The 18,405-nt window shown below is 39.5% G+C and overlaps 1 protein-coding gene across 1 annotated transcript in view; it reads right to left on the bottom strand.

The window, feature by feature from the left end:
- The window catches only part of grin3a (glutamate receptor, ionotropic, N-methyl-D-aspartate 3A), a 146,616-nt gene that overhangs the window by 25,487 nt on the left and 102,724 nt on the right, over positions 1 to 18,405 (bottom strand). Inside the window, exons 5-6 of the mRNA XM_043715600.1 lie at positions 16,141 to 16,256; positions 2,706 to 2,857 (exon numbers count right to left, since the gene is read on the bottom strand). Of these exons, the coding sequence (XP_043571535.1) occupies positions 2,706 to 2,857; positions 16,141 to 16,256 (268 nt within the window). The remainder of the gene's footprint in view (positions 1 to 2,705; positions 2,858 to 16,140; positions 16,257 to 18,405) is intronic.

The following is an 18,405-nucleotide window of genomic DNA, read 5'->3' as shown; positions in this document are numbered from 1 at the left end:
CGGGGGGGGGGCGGAGACACATGCGGCGATGTGGTCCAAATGTAGGTTGCTGACGTCACTGGGGGCGAGCACAAGTTAGGGACACCAGGAATTTGAAATTAGTAAAACCATCGGGGGGGCGGAGACACATGCGGCGATGTGGTCCAAATGTAGGTTGCTGACGTCACTGGGGGCGAGCACAAGTTAGGGACACCAGGAATTTGAAATTAGTAAAACCATGAAAATATGAAGTAGTGTTGAATGAATTACTATGAACTTGTGATGTTGTTCAGCTCAACCTAAGTCATCTTCCTCTTGATCTTACATTAGGCACCTTTTGAATACTGAATCACAACACATTTTAAAAACATTGCGTCAAAGCCAACATTCCTAACTCAGCCTACCTAAAATTGCCAGAATAACTCACTTTTACCTTGTTTTAAAAGCTTGATCTTTCATCCTCAGAGAGGGGCAAGTCTGGAGGGATGGTGAACACACGGCAGGGCGGGGAGCTAGGACCTGGTGTGGGACTTTTTAAAAACATTGCGTCAAAGCCAACATTCCTAACTCAGCTTACCTAAAATTGCCAGAATAACTCACTTTTACCTTGTTTTAAAAGCTGCTTCAATTCACAATGGCAAAAAATGGACTAAATATCTTTTGAGTCCTGTCAGATGTTTACTGCCTGATATTTTGATGCATTGAGGAATGCAATTGCAAGAGAAAATTTCTCTGATAGCTTCCAGCATCAGAAATATAGAATGGATCACATTGCTATGTCTCCCTGGTGAAACACTGGTTGACTCTGTTGATACTTTTCCGATGTACTGCGAATTCAAGTGGAAACTCAACTTTTCAGCTCAATCTAACTCCGTCAAGTATTTTATTACTTTTCACAGCTGGTAATTAAAATTAGTCATTGTGAAATTGGCACATTTGAGTTGCCAACATATCATCAGGCAAGGATTGTTTTTGGTTTTTTTTTGTTGTCTGAATGTGTCATTGGCAAGGCCAGATTTTATTGCTTATCCCGAACTGGTTTGGAGAAAGTGCCGAGTATCTTATCTCCATTTCAGTCCTAATTTGCTTTCAGATTAAATGCTTGGGTTCACAGCTCCTCAGCTTCACTCACTTAGATAATGCCTTTCTCTCTCCACCCCAACCCCTGCCTTACATCCTCTCTACATTTTAATGTGAAACTATCTGGTCCAACTACCTTGAGTATGAAGTGGCAGAACATCTAAGCGATTATTTTTAATGCACAATCCAGGAAGTGTCTCAAAAATACATTTATGTGCAATTCATCTCAAGTTTTCAAGACTCTAACACATTTAGTACTACTTGTTCTATAAAGTAGCTCAAATTATTCCCGGGCATTATTAGCAGATAATTATCCACTCTGGGCATGTGACTTGCAGTTGGAAATTTCGTGGGTTACATAAATCTGCATTTTAGAGATTTGCTTCATTATGACATTAGAAAACAAACACTATCTATCTGTAGTCAAGTGAAATGCAGTATCTTGTGTTTGTGACTCCTTCACGTTTTGTGAATCAGCCAGATGCTTATGGATTCTGGATCAATGGTGCTGGAAGAGCACAGCAGTTCAGACAGCATTGAGGGCTCGATGCTGCCTGAACTGCTGTGCTCTTCCAGCACCATTGATCCAGAATCTGGTTTCCAGCATCTGCAGTCATTGTTTTTACCTAGATGCTTATGGACCCAGGTTCAAGTCTAAATGTTTGAACATAAAATGCAAGCTAATGCATTTGTGCACTGCTAACGAAATGCCCCAACAATTGGAGGTGCCCTCATTTGGATGAGATGTTTACTCATGTCTAGTCATTTTTTTTTTGTTAGGAAAATGCTATTTTGAAGGACTGGGGAGGTATATCTCCAGGGCCTTGGCTAATGCTGTCTCAACCAATTTTACAATTGCAGATTATTTGATCGTTATCACATTACTATTTGTGGGAGTTTGCTGAATGCATATTGGCCATCGCCTTTCCCACAGTAGAACAGCAACCATACATTAAAAGCACTTAATTGGCTATAGAGAGGTTTTAGGGTGCACTGTGCTCCTGAAAACTGCTTTATAGATTCACATTATTTTCTCTTTCTTTGATTATGAATACTGCCACTATCCTAAGACAGATGTCTGCTCAAAATCAGAATAGTTACAGCACTGATGAAGGCCATTTCCAACTGAGCTGGTGTCTGATCGTTCTATGATGGAGCAATTCATCTCTACATACTTTCCTGCTTTCCCCTGCAGCCCTGTACATGTATTCTTCCTTCGCAGAGAATCAAATATCTTGGCAGTCCCTGTAAGCTACAGAATAATGTTCCATTTTAAAAAAAAATCTTAATCTGAAAAATCAAAATCGAACCAAGTAAAAGATTTCATTTCGGCTTCAACCAATCACTAAGACAGTGGATGTTTACTGCTTGATATTTTAATGCATTAAGAATGCAATTGCAACCGAAAATTTCTTTCGATAGTTTACAGCATCAGAGATATAGAATGGATTACATTGCTATGTCTCCCTGGTGGAACACTAGTTGACTCTGTTGATACTTTTTCCAATGTACTGTGAATTCAAGTGGAAACTCAAGATTTTTCAGCTCAATCTAACTCCGTCAAGTATAACAGATAACAAGAACAAGCATACCAATTGCCACTTTGGTTATCAAACAAATTTCTTCCACGTGAAAAGACTTCTTACCTCAGTCACAGCAAAGCTCCTTTTCCCACATGGTACAACTTTATACCATTTGTCATGTAGCATATCCATAAAGCCATCTGACTTGTACTGGCTAATTAATTCTGAAATGTTGGACGTCAGTGGGGAGTTCTGTAGAAGGCCAATTCCATAGCCTGGAAATAGGAATTATCAAAGCAAAGCAGGAAAGTCAAAGTCTGCATGTCTTCTGGAACAGCTGAATAAATTAGCCGAAAGTTACAGGACAACAAAAGCAGTTGTGATTGTGAAGAAGTTGGCAAAAGCTACCTTTTTAGTTATTCCAATTGATCGGAGTTATTGATATCCCTCAGTAATTACAAGATGCAGATACATCAAAGTTGTCTGATACTTTTGGAACCAAGTGACAGTAGGGCTCGAGCAACTTCTAATTATTATATGAAGTCAGAGATGAGCCGGAAGCCTTAAATCACCCTTGGGTCCTTGCGTTTCATATGACTAGCTGTGTCACACACGAGCAGTTCTACTCTATACAGAGTTTGCTTCATTGCTTTCCAATTAACTGAAAATATCACAATGGACCTCGGTGACCAATTAATTAAGGCAAGGTTATAAAGAGATGATTGCAATTTGATTAAAGAATTAATAATATATCTGGTAATTATTGTTAAACAATGCAATCTGTTTCATGCATCAATACGAATCATGGAAATGAATGGAGTGGTGGAAGTAATTCTAAGTGATTTTGAAAGTAAGTCACAAACTCAAGTTAAAAACAATAAATTTTCTGTATGTCCAATGTCTTATGTTGAAGGAGCTAAAAACAATGGTTTGTCATCATATGCACTGGCTCCAAGATTAAAGTTATCTTTTAAAATACATCAATTTGCAAAGACTTCAACTATTTCCTACTAGTTTGATAATTGATACATGTCCCCAAAACATCATCCTATCTGTAAAATGTAACTTTGTTACCCCATCACTGTAATCCCTTCTGAGATTTCTGCATCTTCCAATTCTAGCCCATATAGTTCATGTATTGTACTCCTCCCAAACATGTAACTGCTGCCTAGATCTTAAACTCTGGAATTCGCTCATTAAAATTCTCCATCCTTTTACCTTTTATCCCTCTTTTGATAATTTATGTTAATATCATCATAAATAACTTGGTCAAATTTTGTTTGACCTGTTAGGAAAGCTTACTACATTAAGAATGCCACATTAATCTGAATTGTTGTACAGATGGTATTATTATACTCTTGGGCCTCTTGACTTATGAAGATAAAACAGCAAACATTTTTGCTTCCTTAATATAATATTTGATGTTGGTGGAAAACAGGGTTAGGCTCAGTTGGACTGTATTCTATGTCCAATGCACGCTTGGTTCAATTATGAAGAAAACCATTTGAAAGCTTCCAACACCCTTGGAAACCATCCTGAATATGGGTTAGTGTCTTATGGAAAGGAAAAGAGTGAGATATTGTAGTAGCTGACAAAAGATTTTGAACATATTTGCACATCTTTCCAAACACTTGATGACAATCCATTTTTGCTATCTCTTCCCAAAGCTCATTTAAATACTTGTAAATCATCTATCTGTGCTGGCATTTAATTTGTTTTAGCATGTCAACAAGCATAGACCAGGAACACACATGAATATAGGGTGAAACTAATCAGCTAATAGTGACATACAAGCATGCTAACTTGAGGCTTGTGCAATGTGCACTTCATTACTGAGATGGGGCATTAAATAGTGGCTAAATGAATTTCATATGAACATGCTAACTCAAATATTGCATACCTCAACTTCATTTTAATTAACCTTCAGATTATTTGTGTTCCTCACTTTTCTGTTTTTGTTTCTTCTTTGTTAACACCCAAGGGGAAATTAAACAACTTCATAATGGATGAGGAACTAGTGATGCCTGTGCTGAATTCCCTAGTTTCTCACCTAAATCATTAGATATGAAGATTAATAATAAGATCATCTGACATCTGAGCAGAGTAATCACATGAATTTGGTTTGATTGCATCTTTTCTGATTTGAAATTAATATAATACATGTATCCACTGAATACAAAGCATGACAATGTTGAAGCATTCTAGACTGTGACACAGGTAGAGTTTGGATATTTGGTTAGCTTTGAGTATACTTGTTCATTCGCTATTTTGCAACCTCAAAACCACTTATGAGAATGAAACAGGAATTCCTCTTCTAAAGAGAACTTACATTTGTTCCTAAGAGATCACCCTTGCAGGTCTGCCACCTGAACACACAGATTTATTTTTGATTTATTAGTCAGGTGTGGGCTTCGTTGGCTGGCCAGCATTTATTGACTGTCCCCAGCTGTCCTTGAGAAGGTGGTGGTGAGCTGCGTCCCTGAAATGCTGCAGTCCACCTGCTGTGGGTTGACCCACAATGCCATTAGGGAAGTAATTCCAGAATTTTGATTCTGCTACAATGAAGGAAAGCCGATATATTTCCAGCCAGGATGGTGAATGGCTTGGAGAGGAGCTTGAAGGTGGTGGTGTTCCCATACATCTGCCCTTATCCTTCTAGGTAGAAGTGGTTGTTGGTTTGGAAGGTGCTGTCTGAGGATCTTTGGTCAATTTCTGTGGTGCATGCTGCTGCTACTGAGGTGTCTGTGGTGGAGGGAGTGGATGCTTGTGGATGTGGTGCCAATCAAACGAGCTGCTTAGTCCTGAATGGTGCAAATCTTCGTGTTATTGGAGCTGCACTCATCCAGGCAAGAGGGTAGTATTCCATCACAATTCTGTGTTGTAGATAATGGACAGGCTTTGGGGAGTCAGATGAGTTACTTGCAGCAGTATTCCTAGCCTCTGACCTGCTCTTGTAGCCACTGTGTTCGTGCTGAGTCCAGTTGAGTTTCTGGTCAATGGTAACCACAAGGACGTCACTAGTGGGGGATTTGATGATGATAACACCACTGACTGTCCAGGAGCAGTAGTTAGATTTGTTTCTTATTTGGTGAAGGTCTTTGCCTGGAATTTGTGTGGCATGAATGTCAGATGAATGCTGACCTATGGGCACGTTTGACCCGACTTAGGGGCCTAGATGGAGGCATAAGAGTTGAGTGCAGTTTCACCAACACTAAGTTCAACACCATTTAAAGACAAAGTAGCTCACATAATTGGCACTGTGTCCACTTTAGTAAACGTTCATTCCTTCTATCACTGGCAGTGTGCACCCTCTACAAGATAGACTGCTGCAACCTGCCAAACTCTCTTTAATAGTACTTCTAAAATTTGCCTTGAAGGACTGGGAGAGTAGATGCAAGGGAATAGCACCACCTCCAATTATTTTTACTTTTTCAAGTTGCACACCACCCTGACTTGAGACGTATCACCTTCACAATCGCTGGATCAATATCTTGGAATTGCCTAACAGTACTGTTGTCATGTCATTACCACGTGACTGCAGAGGTTCAAGAAAACAGCTCACCATCACCTTTTCGTGGGACCAAAAGAAAAGGAACAGTGGCCTCGCCAGTGATGCTCAGATCCCCTGAACAAAATTCCTTCCCTGAATTATTTGCAGACATAGTCCTTGAGTAATTACAAAGCAGTACTTGTGTACGAGATAGACACTGAGCTTTATTTATTGGAGGTGACACAGATTCAGCTCACTAGTGAGAAACCCATATCACATTTCTTAGGGGCAACTGATGGTTGTTGTATCAGTACAATTGGACATTTACACAGGCAGAGTTGTGTCTTGCGTAGAATGAAGCTCCCAAGAAAGGGAGACAGGGGGTTCCTACTGCTGAGTTGCCAGCAGCTCTCCATTCATGGCAATGTGACCATAAGTGGTAGCTGTTGCAGGGAACTTACTAAGGTCTTTCACAGGAATCATTGCTGGACCCCTGAATGGGCTTGGTAATAAAAAAGTGGTACTCAGTGGGCAGATTCCTTTATCAACTGCTAACTATATTTAGTAAGAGGGACCTCTTGGGAGGTCTGCAGGAGGCACAGGAAATCCACATGGGTTTGGGAAAATCCCTTATCCACCACGTAATCCCAGTGGCATTTAGGATCAGTAATGAGTCTGATTAGCGAGTGGAGGATTCTGAGTTATCTCATTCCCAGCACTGATGAAATAGGACTCAGTCTTCACAATAGAAGGAGGCCTCTCTGATTATTACATGGACCTAGCTGTCACCTAGGCTGTTGTTTCTGACTCGATACATCCTATTTTATGTGATGGTAGATCAGATAATGCAGCGTAAAGGGTAGCAAGTCTGGTTCCTCTTTTGCTTCTCCTAACAGGCACTGCCTTACAGTTGTTACAGTTGTAAAAGTTAGCCTCATTTCTTCTTTTTATACATTGCTAGTATGCTACAAATGGATATTTCTTCTGGACAGAACATCACTCTAAACAGCCTCTAACACCCTGCTGGCATACATCCCAATACAGGATTGCACTGAATAAAAACTGAAAGAACTGCTGACGCTGTAAATCAGCAACATAAAACGATGTTGCTGGAAAAGCTCAGCAGGTCTTGCAGCAAGTGTGAAGATAAATCAGTTAATGCTTCAGGTCCCGTAATCTTTCCTCAGAGGAAGGTTTGAGCATTTCCAGCAACTTCAGTTTTTGTGACCTGATTGCACTGACGTTTGTTTGTTTGTTTATTAAAAACATCTAAACTTTGAACTAATAGCTCTTCTATAATCACCCACAATCAATGCCCATTCCATACGCCTGCCTTTGCATTCTATAGAAGCACTGAAAAGTTACATCATTGAAGGAGGCAGGTCCATTTGCCATTTTCATATTGATTAAACCAAACTATTGAAATCATTCTGCAGTCAAAAGCTAACCTCTTCACTGTTAACTACCCAGCCAATTTTGTGTTGTCTGCTATTTCCTAATCATGTCTTCCACATTTTAACTCTTAAGTAATTAATGACTTGGGGTACCAGAATTGGACTGGGGTGGACAAAGTTTAAAAATCACACAACACCAGGTTATAGTCCAACAAGTTTATTTGGAACCACCAGCTTTCAAAGTGCTGAAAATAGGACATCCTTACTATGCCTCATTAAAATCAATGAAAACATTCACAGCACTGCCTTCCTGAATCTTCCTTATTCCCTCCCCCAAAAATTAAGTTAATAAGATGCAAGCTTCCCTTAACAAAACCATGCTGATATCTCTGATTAATCCATGCCTTTCTAAATGACAGTAAATTTTAACCTCTCAGTAAATTATTACACTGACTACTCCAGTCAGAGGGACCGGCCTACAATTAATTCCCATCTCTCTCAGCCTTTTCAAACGATGATTCTATGTTCTCAGGCCTCCCATCTTCTGCTACGTTGCTTTATTTTCTTTGTGACTCCTTTTTCTCAACCAACAATACAATACACTTATCTCTGGTGACTTATCACATTCAAGGATGAAAATCCCTTCTGTATGTTCTCACTTCCTATTTATTATAATCTCATATTTCTCACACTTTTTTAAAAAATTGGATTGTTTACAATATCACTATTCTTTGTAAAGACAGAAAAGATATTTATTAAGAGCCTTGCCCACAAGCTTTTGGAGCACTGCTTCCTTTTTCAGGAAGCTAGTGGGGCAGGTACATAGGACACAGAATTTATAAGTAAAAGATCAAAGTGTCATACAACTGATGCACTGTATTAAACACACTTAGATGGCTATTAAGTCTTTAATCACTTAGAATGGGATTGCAGGTTTCAATTGATTAATATGCAAATCCCAGAATTTCTTTCAAGTCATAGCCCCGAGATAATTTAAGGTTTTATCAGTGGATTTTAAAAAAAGACGTGACATCTCAGCTCCGACAATGCATTAAAGGTGTGAGGTTAGAGTCTGTTTTTATCCAATCTGGGGTCAGACTGATTTTTATTTCCAAAGTAGGAATTGTTCTAACCTCACATCTTTAATAAATTGTCTGAGCTGAGATGTTACTTTTTTTTATATACTGATAAAACCTTAAGTTATCTCAGGGCTGTGAGTTGAAAGAAATTCTGGGATTTACATATTAATCAATTGAAACCTGCATCCCCATTCTAAGTGATTAAAAACTTAACCATTTTAGTTTGTCTAATACATCACATCAGTTGTATGACACTTTGATCTTTTACTATAAATTCTATGTCCTACATACCTGCCCTACTAGCTTCCTGATGAAGGAGCAGCACTCTGAATGCTTGTATTTTCAAAGAAACATGTTGGACTATAACTTGGTGTTGTGTGATTCTTAACTTTGTCCACCCCAGTCGAACACCAGCATCTCCATATCAGATATTACACATCCATGTGCAAATTTCCATGTACATCTCTGGTAGGTGCTATGCTTAGTTACCCTCCTGCTCTTAATGTACTGACAAAGTATCTTTAGATTTTTTATGATTTTACCAATGTTATGTCTATACTCTCTTTGCTTTACTAATAATTTCCTTTTTTAAATTTCATTCCTTTACTTTCCATTATGTTCCGGGCTATCTACAATATCAATTTTTTTTTTATTTGTGACCATCATATACTTTCGTTTTCTGCTTTGTTTTACCCCAATACACTTCTGGATAGCTAGAAGATGCTAGATTTGGCAGAATTTTATTTTGTGGTGAAATGCTTACACTGTGTCTATAAAAACACACTTTTGAATGCTTCTTTACTAATTTTCCTTCAAGTAAAGGCATTCAGTCCACTTTAACCAAATAACTTCTGGACTTTGTACCATTATTTATCCAAATTTCAAACTTTTGCTCCTGATCTATCTTTGCCCTTTTCCATAAGGATGCCCAGTCCTCCTATTACTGTCACTATTCCCACAATGGAGATATATTGCTACTTTCATCCACTTGCCTAGCCTCACTTCCTAAACTAAATCTAGAATTGTGTTACCTCTCTTACTGGACTTAGGTGCTGACTAAAAAAGTTCTCTTGAACGCTGTTCAAGAATTTTGAGTCCTCTGTGTCTTTCACACTGTTGTTATTCCAATTAATATTTGGGTAGTCTTCAACTATTATGCTGTATTTTGTATATAGAAATTTGCCAACATATTTGCTCTTCTACCTCTCTTCCATTTAGAGATCTTTAGTGCACCCTTTAAGTGTGCTGATGCCTTGTCTAAGTTGAACCCAGCTAACCTAATTTCATGATTTACTTAGCTTCTTCACAGCTTTAATTTATTCCTTAATGAATAATGCTACACTCATACCTTTTATTAATCTCTGTCCTGCCAGAAAACTCAATATCCAAGACTATTAAGTGGCCATTTTAACTCCCTCTTTAGGCCAAGTGTCTCCTCTCTATAATCTTGAGTTTTTGTAAGTGCCCAGCTATCACCTACTTAATCAATTCTAACATCCTTCCCCATGATAGACACCAAATTAGCTGTCCTAAAGTTTGCTGCTTTCTGTCTCCCAGCCTCTTGAATTGAGGAGCTTATTAGCTACTTTTCAGTGTTGAATATTTCCAGATTTGAGTGAATTTTGGAAAATTAATACCAGTGCATCTACCACCTCATTTAAGACCCTAAGATGATTCCCATTTGTCAGCTCTCAGCTCCACCAGTTTTGCCAGTATTACTTCTCTTGTGACAGTGACATTTCATGAAGTTCCTCTTTCCTTTTCACCTCACAACTTAGTTATTACTGGTATATTTCTTGTATTCTCCATAGTGTTGACTGAAGCAAAACATTTGTTTATTTCATGCATCATTTTCTTATTATCTACCATTAACTCCTTATTCTCACCCTCCCTGGAAGACCAATATTTATAGAGTCAGAGTCGTACAGATCCTTTGGTCCAACCAGTCCATACCGAACATAATCCCAAACTAAACTAGTCTCGCCTGTCTGCTCCTGGACCATAGGTCTCCAAGTCTATCCTATTCATATACCTATCTAAATGTCTTTTTAACATTATAACTGTACCCCAATCCACCACTTTCTCAAGAAGTTCATTTCACATGTGAACCACCCTCTGTGTAAAAGAAGTTTGCCTCTCATGTCTTCTTTATAATCTCTCTCCTCTCATCTTAAAAATGTGCCCCTTAGTCTTGAAATCCTTCATCCTAGTGAAGAACAAATACCATTAACTCTATCTACACTCCTCATTAACTTCTATCAGGTCGCCTCTCAACCTCCTATGCTCCAGTGGAAATAAAAATCCCAGCCTTTCTTTTATAATTCAATCCTTCCATATCTGGCAACATCCTGGTAAATCTCTTATTAACTCTCTTCAGCTTAATAATGGCCTTCCTTTAACTGGGTGACCACAACTGGACACAATACATTCCTGACTTTAGTACTGCCTTATTCAGAGTCAGCTACCAGAATGGTGGTATCTCTGGTACTGACCCCTGTCAGCCTGGGATCCCTGACTGGGGCTATTAATGTAGTCCAGTCAGGGAACTCCTGCTGTGTGAGGTCCAGCTAGCTGACCTTGTTACAATCATTACACTTCTCCAAGTCCCATTTACAATGACTAAGAAAGTTGAATCCATGAAGGGGTCTGCGTAATTGACGTGAGTCCAAGGTTTACTCAGCCACAACAGTTGAGGTTGGGGAGCTGCTGACAGTAATTTTTGTCCTTATTGGTATTCTGGGCACTGCCCCACCAACAAGGCTATGTTTGCATCAAAGCCTGGCTACCAGATATAACTTCTTTCCAACATCTTTATTTTGGAGACCACGGGATGGGCCCTGGTGGAGTTCAGCCAGTATTTGATGGTGACCTTTGTTTGGGACAACCACTCTTACTCCCTATCACAATATGACACCCTCTACTGCGAGCTATTCTCTCCGGGTCCAAAAAGGTCCCAGTTCTTGTTGGGACAGCCCTTTGTTTCAGTTTACCACCAATTTTTTCAGTTTTGAAAGGACTGGATCTTTCTGCATCCAAAGTCTGAAACTGTCAGCTGTGACTGGGAGCATGTCCAGAAAATGTAGCATCATTACAGACTTTTCCATTTGTGGGTACCACCGATGGTATATCTGCTAATGGGAGTTGGCTCAAAGCATTCACATTCGTTACTTGGCCTCCTGGATGTTGTTCTAACTTGTATTATATGCTCTCTGTATCAGAGTCTACCAGTGAATGTGGCCTGAAGCTGTGGGCTGCACTGCCTTGTCCTCTTTGATCAGACCAAGTAGGGGTTTGTGGTCCATGATTATCACAAATCTTTGTCCATAAAGACATTGGTCAAACTTCATGACTCTAATTATGACTGCCAAACATTCTTTTTCTATCTGGGCTTATTTAAGCTCTGCATTAGCCAAAGTCCTGAATGCATATGCTATTTGGGCATTTCTCTCCTTGTGTCACCTATGAGCTAATACCACCCCTATGCTGTTTGGAGAGGCTTCACATGTCAATACCAAATCTTTCTTGTATCATAGTGCACCAATACCTTACAGGATGACAGCTGTTTCTTTATTTCATTGTTAGCGAGGGCTTGTCTGTATGACCATTTCCAAGGTTGACCCTTTTCTAGGAGTTGATGCAATGGTGTCAAGATGGATGCCAGGTTATGCTGAAGTTTCCATTATAATTTACCAGTCCAAGAAATAACCTAAACTCTTGGACAGATATGGGAGCTGAGGTACATTTAATGGCCTTCAGATTAGCTTCCAACGGGTGTAACATGATCTTGTTGACTCTGTAGCCCAAGTAGGTCACTTGAAGGGGCCTGGAACACACATTTTCCCTTAGGCATACACTTGCCTTTGAAAAATGCCTTTGGGCTATATCCAAGCATTATAGGGGTTCCTTATTAGCATTCTCTGTTATTAGCCCATCATCTAGGTAAATGGTGACCTGAAGGAGGAGACATTGAAAAAATGTTCTCATTTTCTGCTGAAAAATTGAACAGGCTGACAATACTCCAAAATCAGTCTTGTATGTTGGTACAAGTCCTTGTAGTTATTAATTGTAGCATACCTTTGATCATCCTGGTCTAAACACAATTGCAAACAAGCATGGCTCATGTCCAAGTATGTGAAGGACAGATGACAGCCTCCCTGCCAGCTTTGCATACCCATTCTTTATCCGGGGGGGTTGGGTATTTATACAGCTGCAGAAAGCAGTTACTGTTTCTTTAAAATCCCCACGTTGATCAGTCAGGCTTCAAAATTGGTACAATTGGTGCTACCCATTCCGTGAGTTGGACAGATTTAATGATTCTTGTATTTTCCAGTCTTCTGATTTCTGCTTCAACCTTTTTACCTGAAAGGCAAGTGGCACTGGGTGGGGCTTTCAGAATTGTGGAACTGCTTCCTGGTCAACATTCAAGGTGGCCTTGGCTCCTCTGATAGCCGGAAGTCCCTATGTCTTCCTGGAAGGCTAGTTTATTTAAGACTCCGGTCAGACAGACATTTTATAAGTAAAAAATATTGTGTCAATGGAGGTGATCTCTCACATCCATTTCACCCCATTAAGCTTGGGCCTGATCTTTTACTACAATCACTGGTAACTGGTAACTTTTCATAAGAGACCGAAACCAAAGTTGTACCCTTAATCTGTAAATGTTCTCTGGTACAGGTTTTCAGCCTCGCTGATGCCTGGTGCAAAGTTTAAGGCTGGAGTCCGGTCAAATTTTTATTAAATTCTGGTTCTATAATTACTTACAGGGCCAGGCTGGTGTCGATCTCCACTTGAACTGGATGACCATTTAACCAGACGTTTATCTTGAATGGTTCTGATTTTGATGTTGCGAAGCAATTTAACTGTGCCAAACCAGATGTAGGTGGACTTCGCAGGGTATGAACTCTCTTGGATATCAGCCTGTGAGTTATCTTACTCAATTTAGATCCAGTAGACTCTTTTCTTGCTGTCTCAAGTCTGCGAACTAGCAATAACTACAATGGCTTGCCAGCCAGAATCCTGAAGAAAACTTCAGCCATTTGGCTGAGGCTTGGCTTTGTTTTGGGGTTTTGCTGTGGGCTGACCTAGAGTTCCTCTGATCAGGACTAACGGGGGTGTCCACTTCCTCCAGAATACCCTACAAACTCATATGCTACACTTGCTGCATTTTCCAATGGTGAAGCCATTTATAGTGCCTGCTTGAAGTCCTGCTGGGCTTCAACTAGTTGGCACTTTTGCATGGCTACACCATTAATCCCACGTACCAGACAATCTTCAGCATCTCACTTAGGGTTAAACCAAAATCACATGCCTCTGCCAATTGTCTTAATCGAGTCAAAAGTCCTAACACGATTCCCTTAGTTCTCGAATTGCTGAGTAAAACTGAGAGTATCTCTAATTAGTGCTGGTTTGGGATTGTTATATTGTTTAAACATATATCTGGCAATTCTTGAAAGGTTTTAGTATCTGGTGCCTCAAGGAACATGAGGCTCCTAATGACAGAAAAAATTGCAGCTCCACAGGCTCTCAGGAGAATTACTCATTGTTTTTTCATCTGCCACAATGTTGTTTGCCCAGAAGAAAATAACCCACCCTTTCCACATACTGGGCCCAGTCTTTGGCAGAGTTGAACAGGTGAATCTTCCCAACAAAAGCACACTGTCAGAAATGCTTACCCCAACTCAAAGATGATTGCTGTGAGCGAGTTTCTTCAGGATGGTGCTTTTTTCTTGTCACCACTGAAATAACTCCTCAGATGCCTGTATGTGTTACCAAGTCACCATTTATTTACATATTAACAGTCCTTAACTTTGGTACTGTCTCATTCAGAGTCAGGTACCGGAGTGTCAGTATCTTTGACACTCCTCATTTTTAGTCAGTCAGCCAGGGCTTCCTGATTGGGTTGTTAATCTGGTTTAATCAGGGAACTCATTGTTTGAGGTCCAGCTGGCTGACCTTGTTACAAGTCCTGTTGCTTACCTGCTCCTTTAGGTACTGCCCTATATAGGGGCCCCTCTGCTCACCACCACCAGGTAATGCTGACTGTCTGTCTCAGGATCTTCCACTCATATGATCCTTACCAACTACTAATCAAGAATCTTGCTTGGTACAAAAAGTCTTTGAGCAAAGTTGATAATTTAGTTTCCTTTGTGTTTCCCAGTCAGTTAACATAGATCACTACAATCATAAGGTGTGGAATGAGAGGCCATTTAGCCCATCGAATTTGCTCCATCATTCAATAAGACCTTGACTGGTCTGATGTTCCTCAACTTTACTTTCCTGCCTTTTCCCCATAACACTTGATTCCTTGACCGATTCAAAAATCTATCTCCGCATTGAATATACTTAATGACCCAGCCTCAAAGGCTCACTGCAGGAGAGAATTCCACAGATTTTCCACTATCTATAAGAAGCAATTCCTCCTCCTCTCTGCCTTAAAAGTGTGACCACTTGTACTGAGATTAAGCCCTCTAGTCATACATTCTCCCACATGAGGAGACAACCTTCCAACATCTACTCTGTAAAGTCCTCAAAGAATTCTGTATGTTTCAATAAAGTAATTTCTCATTCTTCTCTGTCACAGTCTACAAAACCTCTTCCATACATGGTATCAGCGAAATGAACCTTGTCTGGATTGCCTCCATGTAAGTATGTCTTTCCTTAGATAGGGGTTCCAAAATCATTCACAGTACTCCAGCTGGCATCTGAGTAGTTATAGCAAGACCTCCCTACTTGTTTATTCCATTTCATTTGAAACAGAGGCCAACATTCCCTTTTCCTTTCCTAAAGTTGGAATGCTAACTTTTTGTGATTTCTGTGCTGTTGCTTTCTGTAAGTTTTCTCTTCAAATAATATTCAGCTCCTCAATTCTTAGTTTATTGCCTCACATTATATTCCATCTGCCTACTGTCTTAACTTGTCTATATCCCATTGCAAACTCTTATGTAATCCCTAGCACTTTATTTCCTACCTAATATATGCGCTTTCCTCATCCAAGGCATTAGATTAGATTACTTAATGTGGAAACACGGACCTTCGGCCCAACAAGTCCTCCGAAGAGCAACCCACCGAGACCCAATTCCCCTACATTTACCCCTTCACCTAACACTACGGGCAATTTAGCATGGCCAATTCACCTAAGCTGCACATTTTTGGACTGTGGGAGGAAACCAGAGCACCTGGAGAAAACCCACAACAGACACTGGGAGAATGTGCAAACAGACAGTTGCCTGAGGCAGGAATTGAACCTGGGTCTCTGGTGCTGTGAGGCAGCAGTGCTAACCACCGTGCCACCCTCATTAATCTATGTTGTAAATAATAATGGTACCAGCACCGATCCCCATAGCAGTCCAACAGTTATAGGTCACCATTCTGAAAATGTCTCCCTTATCCTAACTCTCTACTTTGTATAGATAGCAAACCTTCTTATGTTTTTCCAAGAATCAATTTTTAAAAATGCATTGAATTATCTTTGATCAATTTGAAAAAGATGTTTGAAAATTATGTTCATTCATCCTCTTTCTCCTTGCAAATGTGACCCATCTTGAACAAAGAGAATGTCTATGACACATTATGAATATTAATAATGAAAGACATACCTTCAATTGCAAAAGGTTTTCCAACGGTTAACAACTTGCAATCAGCATCAATCGAGACCTCGTAATCTAACAGTGCTTTGTCCATTATAAAGGCATCAAGTCTTTGAGGATCATTCCTAGGTTCAGAAGTTACATCTTTAATCAAGCATGGAACTGGTTTGAAATTTGCACCTACCATTCTATGCACACATTTTTGAATTATATAGAAATGATTTCTCAGCTGTATATATTTACTGTCATTTTGTGAATGAATTCATCCACACTGAACCATTAGAATTCTTCCTGTTATGTCAGTGCTGGCTCTTTATAGGAGTAAGCCACTTAGTGCCACCGCTCCAACACACAGACCCCCTACCCCACCTTCTTCCCATGGCCTTGCACGTTCTTCTGTAAATATTAATTCAACATGACTCTTAATATCTCAATGGAACCTCTCCAGCACAAAACCTACATTCCAAATTAATTTGCTATGTGCATTGAAGAATTTAAGTCATTGAGTAAAACTATTAACTGACAGTAGTATATAGTTAATTAATTTGAAATAGATGCATAGTCTTAGGGAGGCACTAGTCTTGATCCTCTAGCAATGTTGTATCAACATCACATTTCTCTCAAGCACCACACCTCCTTCTAGATATGTTTATTCATCTGATTCAATAAAGAGTTTCAATGCAAAATGAAATGTCACCTTTTCAATCAACATTATCAAAAGCCAATAAATCATATTATCTCTTAAACCATAGGTTGAAGGTAAAATATTGAAAAATGTACAGCATCATTGCACTTCAGCTAAAATTAATCTGTAGTGTTAGAAAAACACTTGATTGTGTTTATTCAGATCTTCAGCCATGTTCTAGTATGACCTTCCATCAAATCATAATCAATATTTAATGTTGTGCTTCAACTCTTGGGGCGGGGGAGAACAGCTACATGATTTAACCTGTGTCAGCCTTGGCTCAATATTTTCACTTCTGCCTCTGAAGAAAACACTTCAGGTTCAAATCCCACACCAGACACTTGAGCACAAGTGCATATCAAAATGTTGAGTGTAGATCAGACAGATGGAGTGAGAGATGGTTTTATCAGGTTGGAGGTTGCACTTCAGTTAATTGGCATAGTAGGACTGTTAAAGAAACTTAAAATGGCATGAAATCCAAGTGGTCAAATGTTCACCAACACCTTAAATGGGGAAGGCTTAAGCATTTCAGAATCGCATGAAGTAGCACATTTCAGTGGCAGGGAAATTATATGCTCGCAACAGCAATGCAATGAATGTAAGGCCTAAAATTCTCAACGATTGAAGTCATAAATGAATGCCAGATCTGCTTCCACAATTTCCTGACTAGAATAACAGTTTCTTTAAGTGGCCACATTTCAATTTGGACCACTGAGGTTTGTGAGTGGGTTAAGATAGCAGCTGTGGGAGTATTGATAGAAAGATGGCATGAGGTCAGCTGACTATAATTCCAAACTCTGACTTGACCCTTGCCTGTTTCTGGTTGAATGTTGAAATATGTACCTCTGCCCTTTTTCCTCAATCTTCATCTCAACATTACCACAACTTGTGACACTAAGTCTCTGGTCTGAACCCTGATCTGTTATATGAATTAACTGAACTCTGACAAAGTGACATTTATAGCAAAAAAGTCTTAAGCTTTATGGAGGTGATGGTGGGGGAAGACATGGTGAAAAGGACAGCAGGATTTGGGTTGGAAGCCCCAAGATTGTAATCTCTATTGGTCACATGAATTTTGAAGAGTGATCATTGTTGCACCTTTGTCCTGAGTTACATAGAATAAATAAGTAATAGCCCATCAAAAATATGTCAGGACGTTATGGGAACATGTCAATGAGAAATTAGATTAAAATAATTTCCCATTTGTTACACCAAGCTACATGATTTCACTCGTTACTACTTTTGATAGATGCAGTGTTAAACATAATAGCAATTCAAAGAAAAATGCAGTCAGTAATTTTTGAAATGTTTCTGATGTTTCTCTGAAACATTATTTTTTTTGAGGCGTTTCTTAGAATGGAGTTTTTCATTGCAATATTTTTGCTCATAAATTTACACCATGAGTTTCTTGTGTGTTTTCAGTTACTCCATTTTAACTGGCTGATATAGATAAGCAAGTCTACAGAACTGAGTCAGTACGCTCTGATTCACAATGGAGGCACTGCACGAGGTGTTCTGCAGATTGAAGTGGGTTCCAGCCAAACTGTTTGCCATTCTCAGAATGGCCAGTAATTCATGGTTACCTCACT

Source organism: Chiloscyllium plagiosum, chromosome 2 (genome assembly GCF_004010195.1).
Source record: "Chiloscyllium plagiosum isolate BGI_BamShark_2017 chromosome 2, ASM401019v2, whole genome shotgun sequence".
NCBI classification, from domain to species: domain Eukaryota; kingdom Metazoa; phylum Chordata; class Chondrichthyes; order Orectolobiformes; family Hemiscylliidae; genus Chiloscyllium; species Chiloscyllium plagiosum.
The sequence above is the reverse complement of the archived record's forward strand: the minus strand, read 5'-3'. Positions and strand labels throughout refer to the sequence as shown.